Consider the following 21972-nt stretch of genomic DNA (forward strand, 5'->3'; position numbering starts at 1 on the left):
TTGAATAAGAGAAATGCTCTGCTCTGTAGGTTGTATCCAAAAGGATGGCCATGGGATCCACCTATGTCACGATGCTTCCTGGGTGCACTGCAGCCTGGCCCACTGGCCCTCTGCCCAGAGCAGGGCTTAGGCTTGAGTATAGGGGTCAGGGAAGGAACACTCCCAGGGCTGCAGCAGATACTGTTCTCTTCAGATGCCTGTGTGATATTCTTCACTCTGTGCCTAAGCATCTTAATTGAGCAAGTGCTAAATGTCAGAGGTGTTCTCCAGATTTGGAGTGTGATTTCTCAAAACTGTCTGCTCGGGGCGACAGGTTTGTTCATCTTGCTTCTGTTACCACTTGACTTCCAACATGCGTCCATTTTGTTGTGACAGGATCTTGTTGCTCGCCTGGATGAACTGGGAGGTGTGTATCTCCAGTTTGAAGAAGGACTGGAAACAACAGCATTATTCGTGGCTGCCACTTACAAGCTCATGGACCACGTGGGGACTGAGCCATCCATTAAGGAGGTACCTGATAATTCTCAAGCATGAAAGCCAAAGGGGTTGTTGACTTTATCTGCTAAGAACAGCTTTTTTCAGAGGGGGCTGTTTAGTTAGCCTTGGGACGTAGTCATCCAGTGTCTTGGGTTAGGCATTGAAAATGAGAAACAGAAAGATGTAATGCCTGTCCTCAAGAAACTGGTTGTCAGTGGGATGGACATGTAAACAAATTGTCACGCTTGCGTTATTTTATTTTTTTATTGTTTTTTTTTTTTTCTCACAACACTTAACAGTTTATAGAGCATTTTTATGTGTGGCTCATTTGATCACCATAGGAAATCTGTGAGTAATATGCTCAGTCAGATTTGGTCCCTCTCTAGAGTGGCAACGTGACATGTGTGAGGACACACAGATAATAGGTGGGAGAGATGCCTCTAAACCAGGTCTCCCCATGCTACAGGCGCTCTCCTTCCCATGTGTTATGAAATGGATGTCCAGCTTTCTTGTTCCTGTACTGCAAAACTGCCTCTTCTGCCTCCCACCTCAGCCTCAGCAGTGGCTAAATGGCTAAATCTTAGCTAATCTTTGCCGATTGACATAGTTTTCTGAGAGGCATATGTGTCTACAGACATCTATCAAGAGTTAATTCTTCTTTTTTCTTTGTTTGTTTGTTTGTTTTTTTCAAGAGGAACTTGTTAACCTGCAAGAACCTTCAGCGGGAATGTGTGTGGGAAATCTTTTTGAGTTGGACCCTCTTTGTACCCCTTGTTTGTGAGAAGGTTACCAACCCTTAACTACAGGATTTAAAATACAAGATGCTGTTGTTTTCATTTTAGGAGAAGAGATCTGGGTTCCAAGTTAGAACTTTCATTTCTCTTATGCATTTTGAGTTCTGTGCTGAGTTTCTTCAAGTAAATAGTAAATACTTATCTGCGTTGGGTAATTTGAATTAATTTTATATTTTCTCCGGAGGGTATGACCTAATAATTTATTCATGTGTTAGCATTCTTCTGTTGTCTTTTGTTTATCCTAAGTGTAGAAGGTCTGGAGATCCCATACTCTCTTAATTTCTGTGACGGGTGAAAGTGCAGGAATGTGGGTCTTATGGTACAAATCATTAAGGAACTCTCCTGTACACAGTACAGTAGATGAATTGGCAATATTCTACATATACAACTTAAACTTTTTCTTGCTTTATTCCCAAGCTTCTATTCACCAGGTATTTGGCTGGAGTAATTTTGCTGTCACTGCTTTTGACATAACCATTCTGGTGAACAGTCCTCCATTTTAACATGTCAACAGCCTAGTGATGGAAAAATGTAATTGGTACAATTAAAGAAAATTATTTCATGTCGACTGTGAATAACACTGTCGGGAACAAGGGAGCTCTTTTGTTAGATTGTAGATTTTAAAAAACAAAACTGATTGAAGTGAAAAATGTTTCCTCTTAAGCACACAGCCTCCAGAATTTTAATAATGCCTTTTAGGTTCCACATTTTTAAAAAACTGCTTTCACCTTTCTCCTCTAAACAGCCCATTAGTTCTTAATGGAAAGTTATTTTAGTTTCTTTCTAATGTATATGTTGGTTATAAGGTTTGGTCTTACGAATTCAAACTTAGCCCCAGTGTACCCCCCAGAGGGGGTTAGGGAGAGAAGTTGGCTTAGCTCAGAGAGTGAGAAGAATCAGGAAAGAACATATTTTATTCTGGAAGGACTCAGGACAAATAGACTTCCATATAAATTTGGGTCTTGTTTTTTTTTTTTTTTTCCTCCTGTTACAACTTGTAGGACTTACTTAACCTTCTTTAGCCTCACTTTCCTCATTTGAAAAACATTGATAATATCGATCTTTTCAGGGTTTTAATCAGGATTTGAGTTCATGCATGTCAAGCACCTGCTACGGTGCATGGCACATATGGTAACCTGGAACATAAGGTTACTGTTGTATGTATTTTGTCATATACTTTCATATCTCAGTAGTTATCTTGGATTTGTACAGTAAGCATTCAATAAAAGGTTGACAAATAAATGTGTCAATTTCAGTTTGAACCAGAAGATGGAAAAAAACAACCAAATCAGGTTTTAATCTTTTAAAAAAAATTTTTTTTTTTTAACGTTTATTTATTTTTGAGACAGAGAGAGACAGAGCATGAACAGGGGCGGGGCAGAGAGAGAGGGAGACACAGAATCTGAAACGGGCTCCAGGCTCTGAGCTGTCAGCACAGAGCCCGACGCGGGGCTCGAACTCACGGACCGTGAGATCATGACCTGAGCCGAAGTCGGACGCTTAACCAACCAAGCCACCCAGGCGCCCCAGGTTTTAATCTTAACATTTGCTTTTCACCTTCTCGGTCAGTTTGGATTAATGGCTGAAAGATCCTCCTTGTGAACACCAAGAAGCAGATAGAGAATGACTTCAGCTAGTGGGGAACGAGAGGTGGCTCTCCCACCTTCCTGCCGGAGGAGGATCTCAAGCTGCATTTCTCTTTTCTTTCAGGATCAGGTCATCCAACTAATGAATGCGATCTTTAGCAAGAAGAACTTCGAGTCACTCTCAGAAGCCTTCAGCGTGGCCTCTGCTGCTGCTGCACTCTCTCAAAATCGCTACCATGTGCCAGTTGTGGTTGTGCCCGAGGGCTCTCCTTCTGACACTCACGAGCAGGCTATCCTTCGGGTATGGCTTCCACATCCAAACTGTGTCACTCTTCTTGCTATTTCCAGTGTAAAGCTTTCAGAAACCTAAGGACTGATAGAAACCTGGCCATAACCACCCCCCCCCCCAGGACACACCCATTAAATGTAGAGCAAGGCTCATTTCCCTTAGCCTGAAACTGGGGACATGACCCCTGGGTGAACTAGTCACAGAACCCTTCAACTCCATCCAAAAAAAGCTCCCCCCCCCCCCCGCCCGGAGGATTTTAAACAGTAAGGCTTTCAAGAAATTAAATGCAAGAAAATTGCATTTCAGGGTTTGTAACACCAGGTGTATAGAGAAAGCTTGCTTTATTATTTTTTTTTAATTTAAAAAATTTTTTTCAACATTTATTTATCTTTGAGAGAGAGAGAGAGAGAGAGAGAGAGAGAGAGAGAATGAGCAGGGGAGGGGCAGAGAGCGATGGAGACACAGAATCTGACGCAGGCTCCAGGCTCTGAGCTGGAGCACAGAGCCTGACATGGGGCTTGAACCCATGAACTGTGAGATCATGACCTGAGTGAAGACCGACGTTTAACTGACTGAGCCATCCAGGCACCCTGAGAAGGTTTACTTCTAAAAGGCATTTTCCAGTACCAGAACTTTCTAACTATGTTATTTAAAGACCACTTTTTAAATTTCCCAGTAATTCTGGTGCTTGCAGTTGTTAACGCCAGGTCCCTTCCTCCTGCTGTTGACAGTATGTCTTTCTTTCTTTTTTTTTTTTTTTTTTTTAATTTTTTTTTCAACGTTTTTAATTTATTTTTGGGACAGAGAGAAACAGAGCATGAACGGGGGAGGGGCAGAGAGAGAGGGAGACACAGAATCAGAAACAGGCTCCAGGCTCCGAGCCATCAGCCCAGAGCCTGACACGGGGCTGGAACTCACGGACCGCGAGATCGTGACCTGGCTGAAGTCAGACGCTTAACCGACTGCGCCACCCAGGCGCCCCTGACAATATGTCTTTCTGCCTCTTCGTAGCACAGCCCTCCCTCTCACTTAGCAAGCATAGACTGCTCATGCTGACTCTCTGAACTTTTATGCTGCCTGAATCTCTGAGTAAATGTACAGATCTTGAATACGCATAGAGTTTTCATCTCAAATGGGGCTTTTGTTGCTGTTGTTTGGAAATCCGTGGTAAGCTAAGATCTTCATAAGAAATTAGCATTTTATTTATGCCTAAACATGGGGGTTCCACACAGGACAGTTGCATCAGTTCTACCCTGGTGGCCTCTCCAGATGCTCTCCTGCGGAAGTGCCCTTTCCTTCAAAACCGCCTCTCCTCTCCCTGCTTACACCCACACCCCCTCAGCAAAGGCTAGTGTGAGAAATAGCCTGATTAACATAGTTCACCATGAGTTGATGAGTTGTGAGTGGGCGGCTAAGAGAACAAAGTAGTATTGGTTTCGTAGCTTGATAGGCTTGAGGTTGAGTCTTAGACCAACCACTTAGCTGGCCTCAGCTTCTTCATCTGTAAAGTAGAGATGGTGCTGTTTATTTCAGATGATCAATAAAGGGGGGTGTACATAAAGAGCCTATCCTCACCTGAAGAATGAGATTATTGGGCAAGGTCATCTTTAATATCCTCCCTACCTCTAATATTCTATAATCTATCCCATTACCAATCTCCTTGTATTTCCTGTGTTTGATTTCTGATAGACCGTAGACCAGAGTCAGTGAAGATATCCTGAAATGAGGTGTTTTTTCCTCTGCAGAGCTGGCTTCCTATGGATAAAGTACCCCAGAAATGAAATTTTGTACTCCTTCAGTCTTTGTTGCTACAGATAATTTTCAAATTTATTTCTAGTTGCAGGTCACCAATGTTCTGTCTCAGCCTCTGACTCAGGCCACTGTGAAACTAGAACATGCTAAATCTGTTGCTTCCAGAGCCACTGTCCTCCAGAAGACTTCTTTTACCCCTGTAGGGTAAGTGCTGCTTTTATTTTTGCAGGGCACCAATAGACTTGTTTTGTCTGTAGCCAATATAACCCAAATTAATATGGATATTACAAAATGTCCCCATGGCTAGGTAAATTTGACTTACTGATATCAAAATCCTACAGTCATAGAAGAAAAGGATTTTTAAAACCAAAAGAGGAGTACCTGGCTGGCTTAGTTGGTAGAGCATGGGAATCTTAATTTTGGGGTTATGAGTTCAAGCCCTATGTTAGGTGTAGACATTACTAAAAAAATAAGTAAATAAACTTAAAAAAAAAAACCAACTAGAAGAATTGTGCTTTAGTTTTATTGTTTCCTTCCCTATCTATTTCTAGTTGTCTCTGTCTTGTCATTGTGATGTAAGTAGCTGCTTTTAAATTTAATATTTAATTTTTTTTCTGATGTATGAGTAATACATATTTATTGTAGTAAAAATGGAAAAACACAAAAAATAAAACAAAAATCGCCCATAATTCTACCATCTAGAGGTAACTACTGTTCACATTTTGTTGTCTTTTTTGGTCAACCTTTTTTCTATGCAAATAGGTGTGTGTGTGTGTGTGTGTGTGTGTGTGTGTATGTATATATATATATATATATATATACAAAGCCATACATATATGTGTCTGTGTATATATATGTGTGTGTGTATGTACATGTTTTTTAAAATATTTAAAATATTTAAATATTTATTTTTGGGAGAGCATAAGCAGGGGAGGGGTAGAGAGAGGGGGACAGAGGATCCAAAGCAGGCTCTGTGCTGACAGCAGTGAGCCCCATGTGGGGCTTAAACTTACAAGCTGTGAGATTATGACCTGAGCCGAAATCAGATGCTCAACTGACTGAGCCACCCGAGTGCCCTGCAAATAAATATATTTTTAATTGAATAAGGATTATGTTTTGTCTATAACAATATGTCATGAACATTTCCCCGATAGGATTAAATATTCTTCTTTAGTCTTCTTTGTAATGGCTATATATTGTTAGATAAATTTTAAAAGAATTAAGGATCAATTTTTATAAGAGACTTTGTTAAGTGTTAAATTAGTAAGCTAATGAGATCGGGAATATGCATTTCTTTTTTTCTTTTAAGGAAGCTCTAGGCCCAACGTGGGGCTCTAACTCCCAACCCTGAGATCAAGAGTCATACATATCCTCTATAGATTGGACCAGCCAGGTGCCCTGAGAATATGCATTTTTTAGACCGTGATAAAAATACACAGGCAATATGTGAAATTAAAAAGCAAAAATTTTTTAGGAATGGTTAGTGCAATGGTAAAAGACATTGGGGATTTTGCTATGTAATTAGAGTTAAGAATTCTCTACCTTTTTCCCCCTTTAAAATAAAAGTTACTGAAGATATGCCATTTTAAGGAAATTCACAAAACATAGGAAAGTAGAAATAATACATAAAATTACCTACGATTATACTGCTCTGCATCCAGCTTTTTGAACATTTCTACTCTCTTTCTTTTTTTTAAACATAATAGGTTTCATACTGTAGACTGTTTTGCATTTAATTGTGGAAGTCTACCCAAAGGAGGTGGGTTTTAGGAGCTGAGAGGAGGAAACAAAGGGAAAAAAGGGACTTCAGAATCTTGAAAGAGAAGGTCATTTTATTTTATTTATTTATTATTTATTTTTTATTTTAGAGAGAGAAGAGAGTGCAGGCATGGAAGAGGGGCAGAGGGAGAGAGAGAGGATCTTAAGCAGCTTCCACACTCAGCCCAGAGCCTGATGTGGGGCTTAATCCCACGACTTTGGGATCATGACATGAGCCGAAATCAAGAGTCAGTCGCTCAACCGACTGAGCCACCCAGACACCCCTTGAAAGAGGAGGTCATTTGAGATTGGTCTCACGTTTTCCCCACACCATATTCCATGATTGAGCAGGAGGTTGCCCAACTGGGGTGGGAAGCTAAAAGGTGAAGTGGTGTAGCCCTGGACGGTCTCAAGGAGGGCGGCGTGTGGCCCATTTGATACATTCATGGCTTTGCTGTGTGAGTTCTTGCTAACCCTGCTGTCATTTTTAACAGGGATGTTTTTGAACTAAACTTCATGAATGTCAAATTTTCCAGTGGTTATTATGACTTCTCTGTCAAAGTTGAAGGTGACAACCGTTATATTGCAAATAGTGTAGAGGTGAGTGCTTTTGTTTCGTCCCCATTAAATCCAATGAAATGGCCAAGTGGGCACACAGCATTAATTAATATTGACCTCACTTTACTACCAAGTTAATGTGAATATGTTAAGAGAAGGGTAGGTTTAAACTATGCTGTTTGACAGACTTCTCCAAGATGTTGATCATAGTGGGTTTTGTTTATAAATTACTCATTTTCTATTATAATTTAGTGTTACTATCTTACATAAAATTTAGGAAACAGAAAAATAAAAACCACCCATAATGTCACTGAGACATAAATATTCTTGTAATGTTTTACATGGTAGGTAGGTCTTGATAGGTTTAGAAAAGTGCTTGATGCTAAATTAGGTGACGAAAATCATCAAGTGACAACACACTGTAGCAAGGCTATTTGGGTAAAGTACAAAAGAATGTCGGTAAGTTTCATAATGAATTGTGTTTCAGATGTTTAGCTGCCTCTAGTTGTGTTGAAGATCTGAAGCAGTTTAAAAAAAATTTTTTTTAGTGTTTTTTATTTATTTTTGAAAGAGAGAGAGAGAGAGAGAGAGAGAGAGAGAGAGAGAGACTGAGCAGGGGAGGAGCAGAGAGAGAGGGAGACACAATTCAAAGTAGGCTCCAGGCTCTAAGCTGTCAGCACAGAGCCTGATGAGGGGCTCGAACTCACAAACTGTGACATCATGACCTGAGCCAAAGTCAGACGCTTAACCGACTGAGCCACCCAGGCGCCCCCCAAAGCAGTTTTAAAGATGGAAAACTATGCCTCATTTATCTGATGCCTTGGGAAGGAGGTACTTCACATTAGTGGTTTTCCTGGCTAATTCAAGTATACCCCTTTAGACACTGTGGCTTTCATTTCAACCTTTATCACAGAAGTTTATTTAAGATGAATTATACATTTTCTTTTTTCTTTTTTTTAAATACATTTTTTAAATGTTTATTTATTTATTTTTGAGAGAGTGCACAAGTTGGGGTGACAGAGAGATAGAGGGAGACACAGAATCCGAAGCAGCTCCAGGCTCTGAGCTGTTAGCACAGAGCCCAAGGCGGGTCTTGAACTCGTGACCTGAACTAAAGTTGGAAGCCCCTCCATTTTCCTACTTTCTTAAACTATGGGATATGGTTTAACCTTTTCTTATTCTGAATTAGAATCATCTGTACAAACCCTTTATTGAAGTCCTTTGACATGAGAAGTATAAGGTCTTTATGCTTTTGCTTACATTATTTTAGTCGTCTGACAACCCTAAGGCATGGGTGGGGCCATCTTCATTTCACAGATGCAGCTCAAAGGGGTAGAGTAACTTGTCCAAGGTCACCCAGCCTGTACTTGGGTGGATTCCCTGCCCAATAGTTTGGTTAGTGTTCTCTGGTGAATATACAGCTGGCATAGAGCCTGCAGAGCTGTGTGCAGCTCCAGCAGCTGGCCTTTTTATATTACTTTCTCCTTTCAGCTGTCACTTCTCAATGTTTTTGTCACTGTGTCTTTGCTGCATCTACTTGCTTACATTGCCATTTATTCTGTTGGATGAGGGGGAATTTGGAGTGGCCCTGTGCCTTTCTTTGAGTAATTGAATATGTGCTGTTTGTGATAACTCTTTTCTTCACTATTCAAGTGTCATTTCCCACTCACTTTTCTTTAAGTTTATTTTTATTTTTTGAAGTAAACTCTATGCCCAACATGGAGCTTGAACTCATGACCCCAAGATCACGGGTCACATACTCCACTGACTAAGCCAGCCAGGCACTTTTTTAAATTATACTTTTTCATTTTTTTTCATCTTGAAATAATTTCGAAGTTGCAAAAATATGAAGTATACAGTTTTTAGTTTTTTGGGTTTAAAAAAATTTTTTTTAATGTTTATTTATTTTTGAGAGAGAGAGACACAGAGTGTGAACAGGGGAGGGGTAGAGAGAGAGGGAGACACAGAATCTGAAGCAGGCTCCAGGCTCTGAGCTGTCAGCCCAGAGCCTGATGTGGGGCTCGAACCCATGAACCACGAAATCATGACCTGAGCCAAAGTCAGACACTCAACCGACTGAGCCACCCAGGCACCCCTAAAGTTTTTAGTTTTTAAGGATGGAAAACTATTCCTCATTTCTCTGATGCTTTGTGGGACTTAGCCAAGTATAGTAGTATAAAAAATGTCCTTTACCCAGCTTCCCCAAATGTTAACGTCTTGTATAACTGTAATATATCAGTAATTACTATCCAGATAATAATCAGGAAATTAACACTGATACAATGCTATTAAGTAATCTGTAGACTGTAATTCAAATTCCACTAGTTATCCTACTAATGTCCCTCTTCTGATCCAGTATTCTACCTAGGGACATGTTCCTTTAGCTTCCTCTAATTTAGGATAGTTTCTTTCAGGACTTTGGCACTTTTGAAGAGTACTCTAGTTAGTTTGTAGAATGGCCCTCACTTTGGGTTTGTCTGAGTTTCCTCAAAATTAAATTTATTTTTTGCAAGAATACTCCAAAAGTGAAACTCTGTCCCTCTCAGTGCATCTTCTTAGGAAGTATATGATACTGATCTGTCTCACTGCTGGCGATGTTAACCTTGATCACTTAGTTTCGGTGGTGTCTGCTAGGTGTCTCTACTGTAAAGTTGCTGTTTTTCTGCTTTATAATTGAGTCTGCAAATGTCCTGATGGTCTAGCTTGCAACCATTATTCATGTGTTGTCTGCCTAAAGGTGATTTTCTCTTTTTTTCACTCTTTCTACGTTTATTAATTAGAATTCTGTAAGAAAAAGCTATCCCTCCCCTGACTGACTCTGTCTTCATGTATTTATTCAATTATTTATAACACTTTGGGCTCATGGATTTTTATTTTACTCCGTAGGTTATACCTTACTGTCATCATCTATTTTGTTTCTCACATTATCCCAGATTTGACCTTTCGGAAGCTCCTCAAGTTGGTTCCTATGACACTCACTTTTTTTAAATGAAAGGACAAGGCAGCTAGAAAGTTTGACCTTTTCAAAACTGGGGCATTACTTAACATAGGTAGATTAAATACTTATATTTAAAGTTTTCAGAAAGGAAGATACTGTCTGAAACTCTCATCTCTCCCTTTTCTCCACCTCATGTCTGACCTTTTTGGGCATGAGACATCTGATCCCAGTCCATTACTAACGCAGTATTTGGACAGAAGCTATTGTAGTGTGCACCTTGAACCTTTACGAGTTTTAGCTCCCCTCATGAAGGGTCCTTATTTGCAACTGAACACATTAAAAGGCAGACTTTTCTTTCTTTCCTTCTTTTTTTTTTTTCCCCTCTGAAACCTTTTCTTCCTTCTACCTTTACAGTCTTGATAACAACATATCCAGCTTAAGTGCCATACCCATATGACACAGTCATTCTTAACCTCTTCCTTTCTTTCTACTTCTTTCAGTCAGTCACCAAGTCCTGTTGATTCCACCTTTGAATGTCTTTTGCATGAGTTCTTTGTTGTTTAGTCCCTGTGTTCTCAATTGGGTAGAGCCCTATATTGTCTGTCTACATGGGTAAGGGAGTTTCTAACTACATCTGACCCTTGGACAAATGAGGGTTTGAAATGCAGGGGTCCACTTACACATGGATTTTTTTTTTCGACAAAAGCAATACAGTACTATAAATGTATTTTCTCTTTCTTATGGTTTTCTTAATAACATTTTCTTGATTTTTAGCTTTACTGTAAGAATACACTATACAATATTTATAATATACAAAATAAGTGTTTATCGACTGTGTTATCAGTAAGGCCTCTGGTCAACAACAAGCTATTAGTAGTTAAGGTTTGGGAGAGTCTAAAGTTCTAGATGGATCTTCAACTGTACTGGGTGGGAGTCAGCACTCCTCACCCTTCGTTGTTTAAGTGCCAACTGTAGTTCCATTGTCTTCAGATTTCTGCCTCTTTCATTTAATTTTCCCTAAGTGCCACTAGAATGATAAAATCATTGTTCTTTGGTTCCCCATTGCTTGTGAGTGAGGTCTAGACTCCTGAGAATGGCTTAGAAGGTCCTCCACAAGGCACGTGCATATGCTTCAGTGTGGGTGCGTCCCCACCCCCTCAGTACTAGCTGCTCTTGACTGCATACTGCTCCTCAGATATACTTTACATGCACATGTCTTTGGGTTTCAACTCTTGCTTCCTGCATAAGAAATGCTCCTCCCCTCTCTTGCTCATATGCTGAACTGCTCATCCTGTGGAGTCTAGTTCAAATGGTACTCCTTCGTCTGTGCTCCCACAAAACTTTTATTTTTTAGTATGGACTACTTCAAATATACAGAAAAGAACAGAAAATAATTTAGTGAATTCTCATGTACCTCATCTCCTTCACTCATTCTCAGCCACTCATCTCCTTCAAACCCTATCATTCTGCTATATTTGCTCCACCCTCTCCCTTTTGTTTTGGTAAGAAACTTCTATGTTTCTGCTACACGTGTACATATTTGAAACAATTTTTTTTAAGTTTATTTATTTTGAGAAAGAGAGAGAGAGCACAGTGGGGAAGGGTCAGAGAGAAGCAGAGACAGAGCCCCAAGCAGGCTCTGCAACATCGGCGCAGAGCCTGATGCGGGACCCGAACCCATGAACTGTGAGACCGTGACCTGAGCCGAGATCAAGAGTTGGATGCTTAACTGACTGCACCACCCAGGTGCCCCACACATGTACATATTTTTAAATAATACAGTGCACTGATTTGCATCTTCTCAAAATTTATACATTATCTTGTATGCATCCTTTTGCCACGCACTCGTTCTCATTCAATATTATATGACAGTTAGTTGCACTTACACCTGTAGAACTAGAGCTATATGCGTAACTGTGGATAATTGTCATGTAATTGCCTTCCTTTTATGAATGAAGTAGATTTTATTCATTTTCCTATTGGACATTTAGATTTCACCATTACAGTGCTACTGTGAACATCTTGGTATGTTTCCTTGTGCACATTTTGTTTATTTATCTGGAGTGAAGTCATAGAGTGTGTTTATCTTCCAGCTTTATTAACTATTGCCAAATTGCTCTTTTTTTTCATATTCTTACCAATATTTGGTATTATGAATTTTTGATAATCTGATGGATATGAAATGGTGTCTTGTGTGTTGTTTTTAAAGTTTTATTTATTTTTTTTAGAAATCCCTACACCCATCATGGGGCTTGAACTCATGACCCTGAGATCAAGAGTTGTATGCTTTTGTGACTGAGCCAGCTGGGTGCCCCAAAATGGTTTCTTGTTTTAATGTTTTTCCTTGGTTACTAGTGAGATTGAGCATTTTTTTCTCGTGTTTATTGGCCTTTTAGTTTTCCTCTTCTGTGAATTGTTGTCTGTTTTGTCTGTTTTTCTTTTGGTTTGTTAGTCTTTTTATTATTGAATTTTAGGAGCTATTGATATTCTGGAAAGTAAGCTTTACTTATAAGCATCAGATGTCTTCCCCAGTGTTATCTTTATGGCATCTTTTGATGCACAAAAGTTATTTTCAGTGAAGCCTAATTTAAAAGCCTTTTTGCTTATGTTGTTTATGCTTTTTGTGTCTTTAAAAAACTCCAAGGTCAAAAAGATAATCTGCAATATTTTCTTCTACAAATTTTTAAGTTTTTTCCCCCTTATATTTAGGACTTCAGCCTACTTAAAGTTTATTTTTGTTGCTGTAGTATTTTATATCCTATCTATAATTGATCTTATTGTATTCTATTACCGTTGTTTGCTTACATGTTTGCTTTTTCATTGGGCTGAGAACTCCCTGTGAGTGGAAACCAAATCTTATTTTTTGAGTGTTTATTCTCCATTTCCGACCATTCGAGAAGAAAAGGATGGAGTGGTATAAAAATATTTCCTTACATTCCTGGGCCCTTAAAACTATGGTAACTCATCTTCAAAGGGTAAGCTTTTTATTCTATACAAAGTAGCTTGGCTTTTTTTTTTTTTTTTTTTGTGACAGCTTTATTGAGGATATAATTCACATATCTAATAAAGTATTTATAATTCAGTGTTTTTAGTATATTTACAGATATTTATTTATTTATATTTACACCACTTTCAAATTCCAGAACACTTTTGTCACCCCAGAAAGCAGTCCTGCGTCTATAGTAGATATTCCTTATTCTACAGGAATAGATCTTCTAGTCCTAACAACTACTACTTTTGTCTCCATGGTTTGCTTATTTGGGACATTTCATATAAATGGAATCATACAATATATAGCTGTTTGTGTCTGGCCTTTTTAATTAGCATATTTTTCAGGTTCATTCATGTTGTAGCATGTATGAGTACTTTATTCCTTTTATGGCTGAGTAATATTCCATTGTATGGATATACCACATTTTGTTTATCCGTTCATCAGTTGATGGACATTTGGAGCTTTTCCACTTTTTTGGCTTTTTAAAATAATGTTGCTATAAACATTCATGTACACATTTTTGTTTGAACATCTGTTTTCAGTTCTTTGAGGTATATGCCTACGAATGGAATACTAGGTCATATGATAAACTCTATGTTTAACTTTTTGAGGAACTGACAAACTTTTTCAAAGAAGCTGCACTATTTTACATTTCTACTAGTAATGTATAAGGATTCCAATTTCTCTGCATCCTAACCAACACTTGGTATTATCTGTCTTTTCATTCTGGCATTCCTAAGTGGGTATGAAGTGGTATCTCACTGAGATTTTGGTTTGCATTTCCCTGATGGTTAGTGATATTGAGCAGCTTTTTCATGTGCTTATTGGCCATTTGTATATCTTCTTTGGAGAAATGTCTGTACAGATGACCCTTTGCCCATTAAAAAGAAATTTTTTTTTTGTCTTTTTATTTCTTCCATCCCAATCTATATACCTCTTATTTCCTCTTCTTGATACATTATTATCTTTTTATATATTCTTGAGGTTTTTTTGTATGTATATATATTTTTTTATTTTAAGAGAGGGAGGGGGACCATATGTATGTGCATCCCCGCAGGAGAGCAGGGGACGGGCAGAGAGAATCACAAGCAGGCTTCACACTGTCAACACATAGCCCGACACAGGGCTCAATCTCACAAACCGTGAGATCATGACCTAAGCCAAAATTAAGAGTTGGATGCTCAACTGACTGAGCCACCCAGGGGCCCATATATTCTTGAATTTTAAGAGTTCTTTTTATACTATGGATACAAGTCCCTTGTCAAATACCTGATTTGCAAATATTTTCTCACAGTCTGTAGGTTGTCTTTTCCCTTGTTGATTTTGGATTTTGAAGCACAAAATGTTTTAATTTTGATGAGGTTCAGTTTCTTTATTTTTCTTTCACTGCTTCTGCTTTGAGTGTCATATCTAAGAAACCATTGCCTAATCCAAGGTTATGAAGATTACTCCTCTTATAGCTTTAACTCTAACATTTAGGTGTCTGATTAATTTTGACTTAGTTTTTGTATATGGTGTGAGGTAGGGGTCCAGCTTCCTTCTTTTGCATGTGGAAATCCTAGCACCATTTGTTGAAGACCATTCTTTCCCTATTGAATTGTCTTGGCACACTTTGCATCTTGCCATCAAAAATCAGTTGACCATACAGGCAAGGGTTAATACCTAGTCTTGCAGTCATATTCCATTAATCAATATTTTTATTTTTATACCAATGCTATGCTGTCTTGGTTACTTAACAGCTTGGCTTTTTGTAACATCAAATCTGGCGTTTGTCCAAGTGTTTCTGTGATTGTTGGAAAAATTATTTAAGTGCAAAATAGCAGAAATGGCTAATAGCTGTTACTCATGCAATGATAATAAGCCCCAACTGAGGCCATTGCTGTCCTTTTCCTTCCTGGTGATGGAGTGAGCATTAAAAAATCTCTCCTTCATTATGTTAGAGCTTTATGCATGCATATGTACGTGTGTGTGCGCCCGCGCGTGTGTGTGTGTGCGTTGTGACCTCTGTCACATACGCAACTTTACTTTGTAATTTCAGTAATAGTCACACTTAGAACCTCAGAGCGGGTCAGCAGGTCCTGTTTCTTCTCCTGAGAGACGCTTGACATTGGTCAGAGTGCATTAACGGTGGTTTGGTGTGGAAGGCCTGTAATAGCCCTCATTGACATTGGACTTGCTGTCAGGGAAACATGGGTTTTAGAAGCTGTCATTAGCATTAATTGCTCCTAATGCACCATCATTTTTGACAGTAATGAGCTAAACAAGGGGGTTATTACTCTCAGCAGAAAGACTACATTTCCTGGCGTTAAAACATTTTTTTGAGGTGTATGTGGCATGCAGTACAGGCAAAGAAAAGACTAGCATGATTCAATGTAAAGCAGGCTTAGCTGCATTTAAAGTGGCTAAACAAGTCCCTTTCCTGTTATAAAAACTAATCTTGAAGTTGTAGTTTGAAGGAAGAAGCAGCTAACCCACAGGGATCTTACTCAATTCTTTACAACATGGCTTTGAAAAAAGTTATGATAATTTTTATTTCTCAATTTGCTTTAAAAGAGTAGTATAAAAACGCTTTTCTTTTCAGTGTTTCCAGAGACTCATTTGTATTAAGATTTTAGGAGCAGAAGGACTTGTTTTAAACTGTTCCCTATTCAAGAACAGCCCTGCAGTGTTTCTCTGCAACAAAGGAACCTTTAACTTAGGGAGCCTTTTAGAATTAGGGCTGAGAGCAAACCCAAAATGACTTGAGTTCACTGCAATCTGCCCTTTTGTCATCCATGTGTGTGTATTGTCTGGGAATGCTTATGATGTCTTTAAAACACACAGTTGAATCTTGATTAGCGGGCCTCAGTGACCATGTTACTGTTGAAAGTTTGTAGTCAGGATTCTAAGGAAAAAGCTAAAAGTTGATGACTTTTCTATCACTATAATTAGGATACATTGAGGAGCCTTACATAAATCTTTAAACATCTGTATGTATCCATCTGCTGAAAGGAAGAATGATTATTTTTTTAAGTTTATTTATTTATTTTGAGAGAGAGAGAGGGAAAGAGAGAGAATCCCAAGCATACTCCACACTTTTGGCATGAAGCCCCATGTGGGGCTTGAACTCACTAACTGTGAGATCACAATCTGAGCCGAAACCAAGAGTCAGATTTTTAACTGACTGAGCCCCCCCAGGCACCCTGGAAGAATGGTTATTTTTGCAATCCTCTTTATTGGGTGGTGCTTTTCAATACAAAATGTTTATAAAGAAAAAAGTATATGGCACACAGTCTCATTGCTGAGATAATCTCTATTTTTTTCAAAAAAGGAGTAAAATATGCATGTAGTTAAAAAAATTCAAAGTGCAAATGAATTTTGTAAAAGTATATACTGAAATGTAAGAGCTTTCTCTCATCCCTTCCATCCAGTTCCTCTCCTCAGAGGAATCCATTTCTAAGAGTTAATTATTGTACATTTTAAGAAAAAGAAGGATACAAAATTAATGAATGAATGTATGTTTATCCTTTCTTGTTTACATAAAAGGGATTACTCTAGGGGGGCCTGGGTGGCTCAGTTGGTTGAGCATCTGACTTCAGCCCAGGTCATGATCTCACAGATCGTGGGTTCGAGCCCTGTGTTGGACTCTGTGTTGACAGCTCGGAGCCTGGAGCCTGCCTCAGATTCTGTGTCTCCCCCCTCTCTGCCTCTCCCCTGCTTGCATTCTCTCTCTCTCTCTCTCTCTCTCTCTCTCTCTCCCTTCTCTCTCTCTCTCTCTCTCTCTCCCCACCTCTCTCTCCCCCCACCTCTCTCTCTCCTTCTGTCTCAAAAAATAAATAAAAACATTTAAATTAAAAAAAAAAAAAGGAATATTCTAAAAACAGCTGTATTCTTTGCTCTTGTCATAAAATAGAGACTCCCAGCTTTCCCCTCAGGGATCTTTTTAACTTGATGACCTCCTCCCAACCCACCACCATTCCTGTGCCATAATTCACCCAGTTGCCTAGACTCCGTGACAGTGATGTTAAATATAATTATGTCAATGGATGTACTCAAAAATAGGTGATAATATCTCTTTATCTGTTTATAGACATCTACCTTGTCCTTTGTAATTGTTCCATGGTAATTCATAGTGTACATGTACCATTAGTCATGTAACCATCTCCTGTTTATGGAAATTTAGGTGGGACGATGATTTTAAGATCACATTTACAAATTAAATGGGTGAGCCCTTGAGGGAATGAGTCACAGAAGTAGGGAAAGAATTATCTGGGTAGTGTTGGTGGGTAGGTTGCAGAGTGGTTAACTATGAAGATGGATTGTTTTTATAGCATGGAATATTGCTAAACTCCTTCCTCTCCCCAAACTGGAGGACTTCTGAGCCATTGTGCTATACATTCTCTCGCTCCCCAACCAAGCAAGGGCTACCCCCAGGCCAGCTTAGGTCACAGTTATTTCTCCTGTGCTTTCATAGCACTTTGTACATCCCTCCATTAAAGCAGCAGCCTGGTTTGTTAACATTTAGCTTTACATTTATGCTTCTCTTTAGGACAAGAAGTGCATCTTGCCATCTCTGTATATCCCCTGCACCTGTGTGCTCCAATTGTGCTAGGGGGATGTAGGCAAAGTGATCTTAGTGGGAGGTATCTTGCTAAACAGCAGTAGTCTAATCACAGCTCTTTGGCTACTTTTCTGCTTAAGCCTTCCACTCCAGTTTTTCTTCAAATGGTCCCAGTGCCTCTCCGCATTGAGTTTCATGTGGTTCCAAGCCCTATGTGAGTTGCGAAGCTGTTTGCTCAGTGCAGAACCCAAAGAGCCAAAGGAGAGGCTCCCAACTCTTTCCTTGGGGATTTATTCAACTCGAAGGCCATCTATTTCCCTTCCCTACCACTGTGATTCACCCAGTTGCCTAACCTCAGTGACAGGCAGTGAGGCTGAGTATAATTCTACCAATAGGTGGCTATGTATTTAGGAGTAGGAGGTAAGACTGTCCTTACAGCTTCTGTAATAAATCTTGTACATTCAGTTTTTTGTTGTTTTTAAGAAATTTTTTAAAATATTTATTCTTGAGAGAGAGAGCACGCAAGCAGGGGAGGGGCAGAGAGAGAGACAGAGACAGAATCCCAAGCAGGCTCCAGGCTCCAAGCTGTCAGCACAGATTCCAACTCGGGCTCGAACCCATGAACTGTGAGATCATGACCAAGCCGAAGTTGACACTTAACCAACTGAGCCACCCAGGTCCCCTTGTGTTTTAAGTAAAACATAATAGCCCTATTCAATCTGATAATTGAGGCTGTTGTCACAAAATAGTTATTATGGAAGTAGGAGAGAAGGCTGTTAAATTACTTGATAGCTGTCTTTATCCCTTTTTAATTTTTCTTCTTTGGCCTCAATTTGAGGTTGTTACACCTTGATAGTGCATTTTAGCAAAATGCTAAAGCCATTCTTCAATTATTTGCCCAGCCCTCCTATCTCTGTTCCTTGATCCTGACTTAGACTATAAACCAGTGGATTTGGCAAGGATTTCCTTAAGCATTACATTCAAGCTTAGCAAATATTTGCAAGTCTTATAGATATGTTTGCATATAAAAAGTACCTTGGGTTTTTATAATTTGCACATTAAAATTTGGACTTACTTATTTTTATTATTTTGGTTTACAGTTTTTATTATTTAAAAAACTTCTGACAGAGCACAGCAGGGGAGGGGCAGAGAGAGAGAGAGGGAGACACAGAATCCGAAGTAGGTTCCAGGCTCTGAGCTGTCAGCACAGAGCCCTACGTGGGGCCCGAACTCACCAACTGGGAGATCATGACCTGAGCTGAAATCAGCCGCTTAACCATCTGAGCCACCCGGGCACCCCAAAACTTGGACTTTAAAAAATTTCCCATGAATAGACTTTCAGAATGTTTTCTGCCTCTTGGAATTTTACACTTTATTTAAGTCTAACTTTTAAAAAGTTCGTGTTTACTGTGTTATCTAGCTCCTCTTTGTGAAAATATTTACAAGGAATATATAGAATTCAAACCCTAAGAGTCAAGATGGGCTGGTTTGTGCTTCTGCCAGACTCCAAGTCTCAGTAGCTTAAAATAACAAAAGTTTCTTTTTTGCCCATGCTAGGTATCTTAGCATATCAACTGGAGGCTCGGCTTCATGCTGTCCTTAGGCTGGGACTCAGACTGAAGGAGCAGGCCTCTCTCTGCATTGTCTGTGTCCATGCAGAGGAGGGGAGAGAATCACACACTGACTCTTAAAGCTTCCATTTGGGGGCTCACATTTCATTGGCCAAAGCTAGTCATGTGGCCACACCTGATTCCAGGGAAACAGGGAAGTACATCCCTACCATGTGTGAAGAAGTGCCTGGTGAATGGTGCAGATGTCTGCCATGCTTCTTACATCTTCATGGACAGACTTAAAATACTGCTTGGTACAGAGTAAGTTGTTGCTGGCAAGTTGGATAACCAGGTGCCTAAGAGTATGGACACTGAATCAGAATGCCTGAGCTTGAATACTGGCTCTGTCACTTACTAGCCATCAAAACTTGAGCTAGTGGCTTTATCTTTTTAATCTTTAATTTCCTTATCTGAAATAGCACTACCTTAGAGAATTGTTGTGAGGATTACATGAAATTGTCGTTTTAAAGTCAGTGTCTTTCACAAAGCAAACAATAGCTGTCATTAGAATCAAGTACTTGTTGATTCAAATTATTTGAAGGTTACTGCTTACAAATTTTCCCCCTTATGTATTTTAATTTCTTTTTTTTTTAAGTTTATTTATTTATTTGTGTGTGAGAGAAAGAGCATGAGCAGGGGAGGGGGAGAGAGAGAGAAAGAGAGAGAGAAAACCCCAAACAGGCCCCATAACTGTCATTGCGGAGCCCAGTGTAGGGCCCAAACTCACAAACCGTGAGATCATGACCTGAGCTGAAATGCAGTCGGACACTTAACCAACCGAGCCATCCAGGCACCCCTTCATATCCTTTTTTTAATTGTTATTTATTTTTGAATGAGAGAGAGAGCACACGAGCAGGAGAGGGGCAGAGAGAGGAGACAAAGAATCTTAACTAGGCAGGCCCTATGCCGTCAGCACAGAGCCTGATGTGGGGCTCGAACTCACAAACTGTGAGATCACGACCTGAGCCAAAGTTCCAACTGAGCCACCCAGGCGCCCCTCCCCCTTGTTTATTTTAAAGGACACGTGAAAAATCCTACTTTGTTTTCTTCTTTTAGTATATACCATCCAACCAATGCCAAAGAAGAGAAGAAGGGATAAGAATCAAGGAGTTGCTTTTTTTGTTTGTTTTTAGTTTATTTATTTATTTTGAAAGAGAAAGCGAATCTCATGAATTGTGAGATCATGACCTGAGCCAAAATCAAGTCAGATGCTCAACCTAGTGAGCCACCCCGGGCGCCCCAAGGAGTTGCTTAGCCTTGAGATTGGAGAGCTGGAAATCCTACCTGGCCGAGTCAGCTTTATTAAAATCATTGAAGACTCCTGTCCTAGGATCTTTTCATGCCTTTGCTCACCTTTATGAGGAAAATTTGGGTATCCCTGTAATTCTTGATGTATCAGCTGACTTGGTGATTTTCTTCTGTGTTTCACTCTAGCTCAGAGTTAAGATCTCCACTGAAGTTGGCATCACGAACGTTGATCTCTCCACTGTGGATAAGGATCAGAGCATCGCACCCAAAACCACCCGGTAGGTGGGGTACCTTCTGGGCACCAGGGAAGTCTAGGCTTGAGCTGAGAGGAGCACGCCCAGGCACTGATCCCCTCTGGATGCCATTTCTGGGTCAGCAATAATCCAGCTTGCCCTCTAAATTAAAGAGGCTTCAATTTTGCTGGCACCGAGCCACACAGCATCCAAGCAGATTTGGGGTTGTCTCTACCAGCAGTTAGTCCACAATGGGATAGGGAGCATCTGAGTCTGAATCAACTATGTCACCAAGTATATTATTTAGTTCAGATGACTTTTTTTTAAAAAAGGCAAGACTTTCTCAACGAAGGAAGCAGTGTGTTTATATTTTGGTAATTTCTTTATCTTCATAGTCCTGAATTGGCTTTTAGTGGCCTCATGACTACTCCCTTCGGCTCACAGTGGGTCTGAAATTGGTTGGAAGCCTCAGAGGTCCTTAGAATTGAGATGGCAGATACCTAGCACTGGGGCTGTGAATTCCTTTCTCAAGTTTGTGGAAGGCATCACTAATCAGTCATAGCTTTTGTTCCTGTTGAACTCAGAATCTTTTCTAATACAACCTTCAAGGTCATCATTGGCAGTTGATCAGAGCAGGCTGGGCACTATATGAAGCCTGTCAGCCCTCTTCCAGATCCTTGTTTTGGGGGGGCCCATCTAGACCTCTGGGTATAGTTTGGACCTCAACTTGACTGGGTGGCTATAGCTGCTAGAGAAAGTAGGTGAACCCTCAAGGCTGTTATGAAGACAGGAGATGTTAGCCAGGGCCTAGAAGCTAAACATTCACTCCTTTTAAGTCATGTGAAAAGGCTGGGCTTTCTGCTTCTGGCTTAGTTATTTTCATAGTGACACTAGAGATGAGAGCCCTGTTGAGAGTCCGTGGAAATAATGTTAGAGTGCCTTGCAAAGTTTAATACTCTATACAGATGAAGAGTTGGTATTCCTCACAAGTAAATATAAAGCCTAAGTATGAAATATAGTCAGGTGTGAGCTTTATAACCATTTGGCTTGTTTTTTCCCATGGCCATCTTACCGCATCCCAGGAGGTGGCTGGGAAAAGAATAGTTTTCTCATCAAGTCTGCCTTTTGAGAAAATAACTCTTTAAAACCCAACTTGAGGCAGAAAAGTAAATTGAAACTGTATCCATGAAAAAATAC

At 39.7% G+C, this 21972-nt stretch overlaps 2 protein-coding genes across 3 annotated transcripts in view; both read left to right on the forward strand.

Annotated features, from left to right (window-relative positions):
* Positions 1 to 21972, forward strand: part of MANBAL (mannosidase beta like) — a 298459-nt gene that overhangs the window by 198051 nt on the left and 78436 nt on the right. The window lies entirely within an intron of this gene.
* Positions 1 to 21972, forward strand: part of RPN2 (ribophorin II) — a 60193-nt gene that overhangs the window by 23363 nt on the left and 14858 nt on the right. For both annotated transcript variants that reach the window (XM_058685535.1, XM_058685537.1), the window contains exons 6-10: positions 376 to 510; positions 2982 to 3158; positions 4984 to 5102; positions 7151 to 7256; positions 20729 to 20820. In XM_058685535.1, coding sequence (XP_058541518.1) covers positions 376 to 510; positions 2982 to 3158; positions 4984 to 5102; positions 7151 to 7256; positions 20729 to 20820 — 629 coding nt within the window. The remainder of the gene's footprint in view (positions 1 to 375; positions 511 to 2981; positions 3159 to 4983; positions 5103 to 7150; positions 7257 to 20728; positions 20821 to 21972) is intronic.

This window comes from Neofelis nebulosa, chromosome 9 (genome assembly GCF_028018385.1).
Source record: "Neofelis nebulosa isolate mNeoNeb1 chromosome 9, mNeoNeb1.pri, whole genome shotgun sequence".
Classification (NCBI taxonomy): Eukaryota; Metazoa; Chordata; class Mammalia; order Carnivora; family Felidae; genus Neofelis; species Neofelis nebulosa.